The 8025-nt window shown below is 39.5% G+C and overlaps 1 protein-coding gene across 1 annotated transcript; it reads right to left on the bottom strand.

Moving 5' to 3' along the window:
• Window positions 1-574: 574 nt before the first annotated feature.
• aamp (angio-associated, migratory cell protein) lies at window positions 575-7486 on the bottom strand. The gene is made up of 11 exons (XM_066664886.1): window positions 7131-7486; window positions 6692-6829; window positions 6474-6593; window positions 6054-6193; window positions 3900-4044; window positions 3437-3520; window positions 3216-3331; window positions 2982-3076; window positions 2262-2352; window positions 1990-2144; window positions 575-1072 (listed from the first exon to the last, which is right to left on the bottom strand). The coding sequence occupies exons 1-11, from the start codon at window positions 7219-7221 to the stop codon at window positions 997-999; spliced, it is 1251 nt and encodes a 416-aa protein (XP_066520983.1). The 5' UTR covers window positions 7222-7486; the 3' UTR covers window positions 575-996.
• Between the last annotated feature and the right edge of the window lie 539 nt (window positions 7487-8025).

Below are 8025 nucleotides of genomic sequence, written 5' to 3'. Positions count from 1 at the left end.
ATTAAGCCAGTCAGAGTTTACATCAAACAGATTTTATTTGTCCCGTGATTAGTGTAAGTGTTTAGTGAAATAGTGAAAACAAACTGTTGTTGGTAACTCACTCATATACTGTATCAGAATCTGTTATTTCTTTTTATTTTGTAATAACCTTACAATAAAACGCAAAGGTTTTTCCATTTCCAATCAATGACTGAAAAAGCTACATGTGCCTTGTGATATTACAACAGGCTCTATTTAACTTCGTATCACTCCTCTTGCCGAAACTGCATAACAATCATGTACTGATGAGAAATAGCATGAAAAGTCTACATTGCCACATTTACCTTTTTCAGGGGGTCTAAAAAACAAGAACTAAAGCAAAAGAATAAAACACACATTAGGTATCAGAAACGTATGCTTTGCTGCAGTTAATTCGATTATTAAACTGATCAGGTGTGTAACTGTGCTCCATCACTCCCAAGAATGGAGCTCCTCTGCTGCACAGTCCAGTGCTGGGAGGCTTTAAGACATTTGGCACCGAGCATGTTGAGCTTATGCTCATGTGCAGCTGATGAACAATGGCTCATTTCATTTCTTACTGTTATATGGAGATGACAAGCTTTCTTCTCACAGTTTATTATTCATGTCCACAGTGCATGCAATGGGATGTCTACAAACTTTATTTTTTAAACATAACGTAGTAGGCATTATATGCCTTTGCCATCATGTGTTTTTATTTTACTGCAATTTACATGAATTACCCTTAAAAATCACAAACAAATGAGGCATTTTCTAAATTACATGTGAGTTTTATCTGTAAAATCACAGTGACCAGTACATCCCCAGCTCCAGAAGCCAGTCGAGTCCAAATCAGTGTCAGTTCACAAAAAAATAAAATAAAACGGACTATAGAAGTGGGAAGCAGCTGGACTCAGTCGGTTAAAACGGAGTTAGAGGGTGAGGTCCATCATCTCTGAGGAAGTGACATGGCGGGGTCAGTCTGAGATACAGGAGGTCCTACCGGTCAGGTCTCTGAAGACAGAAAACTTTGGCTTTGTGATCCCCACCTGCAGTCACAGCAACCGAGGCCTCTCTGTAGAGTAATACATTGGAGAATGTACAACACAGTGGTTAGACCCAGAAAAGACTGAATATGAAATATAACAGATGCCATCTGTCAAAGATTCTTTTTTGAATAAAAGATTCAAAAAATAAAAGATTTTTTTGGTTGCACACCCATTCAGTCCAAAATATTTGTTTTTTAAATGTGGGAGGAAACCCACACAGACCCAGGGAGAACACACCAAACAAGTTCTGAACCCAGGTCTCAGGCGCTTGGGTGGCAGCTAAGCTCCCTGTAGTGCCACTGCTTTAAGTTTATCTTATGGGTGTGGTAGTTAGAAATGCTGTGTATAGGAGACTCTTCTCTTTGTGCTGTAAAAGTGTAACATGCAACTATCTTTCGCTGTTAAACATACAACAAAATCTCTTTCCACATTTAACCCTTCCCTGGCAGTGAACACACACAATCCCACTTCTCTAACCATTAGGCCACAGCTGCTATAAAATTGGTTTAAACTATTGTTATAGATAAAGCAAGTAACAATTTATCCCAACCCAGTATTCCACGAAAGAGCTGGGTTTCTAAGAGCTCTGTGGATTGTATAAATGCCTGTAAACATGCAAAGATCTCCATACTTGCTGCAAAGTTTGCAATGAGCATTATCTTACTGTGTGATCCTTTATGTAGTCCTACATGTGATTCCTTTTTGAGACATCACTCTATCAGCTTCAATCATGTGCAGCAATTTATTTTCTACACTTCCCAGTTATTATATATAAAATATCATATCTTAGTGCAAAAGCTACCAGATGTTGGAAAAAAAATACTCCTAATTTAAAAAAAGGTATAAACTACTGTGAAAATCCTGAAACTGGAAGCTGCGCACCCATTCTTCTACCTGCATCTTGACCAGATTACCCCACCAACTCAGTGACAATCAAACTCACCCGTTAAGTGTGAAGTCCAGAATCTCTGCGGAGTGACCGCGGTACTCTGACACCATGCTTCCAGAGCGAGCATCCCAGAGAGTTAAAACACCTCCCAGATTACAGGTGGCCACCACTGCCGACGACTCCTCCCACTGGAGATGGACAATGCCAACCTGAAAGATTGTCATACGCACCCATTTACGATAAATTACGTATGAAAAAAGACTCATTCAAATTGTATTTATTTATTAACAGTATGACACACTATCGGCAAATAAGTTTATAATTACCTCATGTTTACACCTGTGTCTAATGCTCTGTGTAGACAAGTCGTATATAGCCAGAGTGCCATCCAGATACGCCACAGCAATTAGGGGCAGACTAGCACAGATGAACAAATACAGCATTAAAACACGTTAAACTTCATCTTCATGGTCCACTGTATTTGCCTGTAGATGCTGCCTTAGCCATTAACTTGCATTTAGCTAAATGTCTGCAACGTTTAACAAACACTATGCGTTTGTAGACACCTGCTTGCCTAGAGTTATTTATAAAGCGCATCTGTCCACCATTTGTTGCAGTAACAGCATTGTCTCCTCTTCTAAGAAGGTTTTATACCCGAGAGTGGAACATTTCTATGAACATATGACTGCAATTAACCAAATAAACAATGATGAGGTCAAGCACTGATGTTGGATCTGGATCAGATACACCACTGCAACTCATCTCTGTAGCACTGGATGGCGCTCTGTTGCTGAAGACAACACAGTTCCACTGCTTTCCATTCCAGTGCGGCAGGGCTTTGACCCTCTAGCTGACTAAGGACATTGTGTGTGGAGAGCACAGGCTCATGTGCAGCTCCTTGTTCTATCTGCAATGCTTTTGTAAGAAGATTATTGTATACAACATGTATGTGTAGAGCTGAACACTTATCAAGAACAGTCTCAGCCATGGTCTTACCAATGTTTCACACTTAAAATGAAGATGTATGGCAAGAAAGACATACATACACATTACAGAATCCTACAGACTCCACAGAGTTAGAATCCTGCTCCTCCATTGAATTCTTCTCATCATTGTTCTGCACTGAAAAGGAGCTCAGTACCTAAAAAAGTGCACCATATTCACAAATGCACAAGGTGCACATTTTTAAATATAATACAATTTAAGCCAACACTTGCTGTATGTTGAAACACTAACCAGTATTCAGAGTATATAATTGTTTTTAATGCAAATCCGCTCACTTTGCCTGTTGACGTGTTAATGAGTTTAGCCTGTCCATCCACTGATCCTGTGAGCACTAGGCTTCCATCTTTGTTGCACTCCAAGGAAGTCAGCGCTCCCTGGTGGCCATCATTACCTGAAAAATCATTGCCGGCTTACAGACGTTTCCAATCTTCATTTGAATACAAGGAGTTTGTCTTGAAGCTTTGAAGTGTATTTTATTCTACAACAAGTTCTTTACCTTTAATGACATGAATGGCATTGCCTTGTTTGAGGTCCCATAGACGCAGGGTTCCATCCTCATATCCCACCATTGCTCTCTTCCCTGTGTGTGGAGAACAAGCATTCGTATATACACACACACACACTCAGTAATATGTTTTAACTGTTACGTTAATACAATATGAATATATTAAACTGCTGTTAAACAAAAATCTAGCTACTGCTAGAAAAATTCAATTCAGCCTAATGAAATTAAACCCAAATAATTAATCAATAATTAAATGTTACTTCTAATCTATATAGTTTAGTGTAAGCATTACATTTTGAAAATCCACAGAAAAGCCCATAACCATAACAATTATACTTCATTCAGTGTTATTAGTAAGTACCTATTGCAGCTTGTGAAATAGGGGCAACAGATTATTTTCTCAGGGAAAACTTTAAACATATTCATACATAATGCAAAGCTAATGTCATCTCACCATCAGGGAGGATCTTTCCACTTGTGGCCTGACAGTTAGGCCCCTGAAACGTCTTACAGTCTCCATTTGGTATCTTCCACATCCAGACGTTACCATCAGCTGCACCTGCCAGCAGGACCGGCGCACAAGGGTGCCAATGCAGCCACTAACATGAAGACACAAGGCAATGAAATTCACAAAGAAGAACTCAGCATGTTGTTGAATTAGTCTGCAATAACTGGATGGACAAATTGTTAACGATCATTCCCTATGTACCATGCTTTAAGGCAAAGTTCTCCACAGTACTTAACCCAAAACTGCAAGTATTTAGTGAGTCTGTCCGAAAACCTAGTGAGCTGTCAACATCGAGAGCATTTTACGTCATAGTGTGCAGCCTCCTGACACTTAGGCCGTCTCAGTTCTTAGATACCTCACTATGCTGCCTGCTGAGATACCTTAACCTGGCTGAATTTGAAGGCAGCATCGAACTGTCCCTCAGCCGTGAAGGCAATTCCATGATGCAAAGCAAGCACAGCTCCCGTCTATTTCGCTCTTCTCCCAGAGCAAAAATTATTGAAATTGTGGTTAAAAAAGGGAAGACTAGAGTCCATCGCGCTGAAACATTGAGACATCGGTAACCGCTGTGGTAAGTAAACACTGGTTGCATGCAGCTGGCAAGAACAAGCGGTGAAGCAATCGCTCTCTAATTAGAGCGTCTCAATAGTCTGCCTCATGAGGACAGACGACAGTTAGAATGCTGCCTATTATAACAGCTGTCTATGTAGTCAATGCCTACTTAAGAAGCTCACTAGGGATTTGGGACAGAGCCATATTCTGCAAAGATGGAACAACTGTGCTGCAGTGAATGAAAACCACAGAAGGCAAAGATTGGTCAGTACTGTTAAAATCCTTCACATGTACCCATTTGCACAAGAATCCATTGGTAATAAAAGAGAAAGAATCAAGTACAAACTCAAATCCAGAGTCAGAATCAAGGTAAGGCTGAAGTGGCAATTTAAACTCTTGTATAATTCCCTTACAATTACCTGAATATAGTCTTTGTATATTTTACATATCTAAGAAAAGTAAGAGCTGTTGGCATTCAGGCTGAGGATGTCTCGTGTGGCTTAACATGAACAATTATGAACATGTGCATCCAGTAAAAATACCAGGTTGTAGATGCTGATTCCAAACATGAATACCACAATAAAAATGGTTTATGAGCATTAAATGGCTTAATAATAGTTTAAAGGCTAAGCACCAGCGATATGAAAGTGTCAAACAAATAAATACAGTGGAATTTGAGTTCCTAACTTGTGTTTATTGATAGTCAGAAAACATGTTATTTCTTACTAATTCAAGGAATAAAGTTTAAAAGACCTTGCTTGTGACGTAGATGGTGGACACCAACTCTAGAAGCTGCACTTAATTTAATGCAAAATGATGAAAAGGTGTGTTGTTTTTTGGCTGCAATCATTCAATGTACAGTGGGACATCTGTGAACAAATGGCCCAAAGATCAAAATATCCAGAAAATGGACTAAATTTGTCAACTTTAAACGGGCACTTTGGAAAGGACCATCCGCTCACTCCGTTATCTGTAGCTCATTTCACTGGCGCTTTTCCAACAATATGGGCATGTAAGGACACCAACGAAAGGTGTTCAAGAGCCTCTGTAACATGGAGGTAAACAGGGTAAGGACACTCACTTCGCCTGTTTTAGTTGGTGTTAGTTAACGTTAGCTTGACTCGCTAAACTCGGTGGCTCAGATTATACTCGGCTACGTAGCTGCATTACGGAGGTTTATAGTGTCGGATGAGTTCGAGTTCGACTTCGATCACATTTACAAGAATAACGGTACCTCTACATTTGAGTTTAGCTTATTGCTAGGCTATTGTCATGAATAATGTTGGTTATTTAGCTAGATACTGTCATAACAGTCAGTCATAACGGTGTTTTACCGCGGCGTTGTTCAGCTGTTGTCCACCAGTGACAACCGTCTTTCCGTCAATTTAAAAAAATTGTCAGTTTTAAAGCAAATTAAGCTGCTATTTTCATTTTAATTCATACTTATATATGTCATAAAATAATGCAAATATTCATTGAGGTTCATTAAGTGGTGCTTAACCTTTAACAGAAAAATGTGCCTAATAATTTGGCATAACATCAGTTTACCTCCAGATCTCCTACTTCAAATGACCATATCTCTTCTTTGGTCTCAATCTTCCATACTTTGATCAGTCCACTCATGTCTCCGGATACCACAAGCTTTGAGTCATGGCTGAAGCCAGCACATGTGACTGAGTCCTTGTGGCCTGAAGAAAATACATAAGCACAAGGTGAGCATCTGAGTGACGATGCAATAGACCTCAAGTCATGCAAGTCATACTCTCTGAGCAAACAGCCAATCTGGGCTTATTACAATGCATTAAAAACACCCTACATATATACCCATATAAAAAGCAAAATAGCTTAGACTGAGTTATATATCGATGCTAATAATAAAGATACTAATGATGCTGACTACAGAACCACCTCAGAGGTATACGCCAGTGTTCTATGTTCTTTTGATTTGCAAAAATCATTCAAACACACCTGTGCACTCAAACAGCACTTCTCCATCAGCAATATTCCATACATAAGCTTTGTCATCTTCACCACCAGTGATGGCGAGATTATTCATCACTGGGTCCAGATTGATGCAGAAGACAGAACCTGAGACAGTGGATAGTGTACCATGAGTACAGTATTGAACAACAAGAGCATCTAAAAATATATACATAAACAAAAAGAAAGAAGAGTAGTGACATCACCTGTGTGTTTAGAAAAAGTGAGGTCACTGTCATCTTGATCTGCCTCCATCTCATCCTCAGTCTCCCAACCTTCATCATCTTGGTCTTGGTTCCCAGCATCAGCGAAATCCACATCTTCAAACTCTTCAGCAAGGTCATCTATTGAACACATTAAAGTTAAACACATATAGTAACTACTGCCTGCGTGAGAGGCACGCAAGATTATCAATATCCAGTTTATAAATGAAAGGAGCAAATTTTGATTAAAACACCAATGGCCATTTAATTCACACTGGAGAGGGGTTTATTTCCATAACACGTACTATGTTATTTTGGTTTGCTTTTTAACTCCCTGCGCTATAACTTTTCCTTAACTCAAAATCCACAAGGCTGTCACTCATAGGCTGCTGAGGTAAAGTAACGTTAGCAGAAATACAGATAAAATAGAGACGCTACACACCAGGGCCCGGTTCTGTATCGTTCAGGTCGATAACTTCGATTATCTCTTCGTCTCCGTGAAGCTGCACAGAGTCTTCCTCAGTGTTGTCCATGCTGTAGCTGTAGTTTGTGGCCTGAGACTATGCTGAACGTGTTTCTGTTTTGCTAAGCTAACGGTAACCTGTGAAGTTTCCAAGAGGGCTCCTAAAACCGTCTCTTCAATGTTGTGGCTCCGAAGGATATTGTATTCAAGCCGAACAAGGCTAATAGCTGTTTAATACGACGGAGGTCTAACGTTACTCCAAACTGTAACTGTTTTGTCAACAAGCATCCATTGCGCTCATGTTTTTCACGTGTTAGCCTCCGAGCCCAGCGCTGACGTTTACTGAACTGAAATATTGGTCTTTGAGTCGACTCTTTGAATAGAAGCTTGGAGGTGAACCGATTCAATGAATCTCTCTCTTTCTCTCTCTCTCTCTCTCACACACACACACACTATATATATATATATATATAATTTATAGCATACAGCATTTTTTCCTTTTATGGAAATCTATTTATATCTAAAAAGGTATATATGTTACAATGTTACATTATAAATTTACCTGCAGGATTAGTACACAGTATATTGATACTGATGATATATACACAAAGGTTACCAGTGTGTGTGTGTGTGTGTGTGAGAGAGAGGGGGACCTTTACTTACCATATAGATGCAATTTATATTTCTACAGACACTAACATTGTGGATGATTAACACAAAGTGTTGGACGAACAAGTAAAGTGTGTCTAATAGTGTGAGCAGTGAAAACTCCAGCAGCACTGCTATGTCTGATCCATGCATACCAAAACAACACATACTGACACCACCATTTCAGTGTCACTGCAGCACTATGAATGACCAACTAACAAAGTCA

Source organism: Hoplias malabaricus, chromosome 3 (genome assembly GCF_029633855.1).
Source record: "Hoplias malabaricus isolate fHopMal1 chromosome 3, fHopMal1.hap1, whole genome shotgun sequence".
Lineage (NCBI taxonomy): Eukaryota > Metazoa > Chordata > Actinopteri > Characiformes > Erythrinidae > Hoplias > Hoplias malabaricus.
Note: the sequence above shows the minus strand (reverse complement) of the source record. Positions and strands in the feature narration are given on the sequence as shown.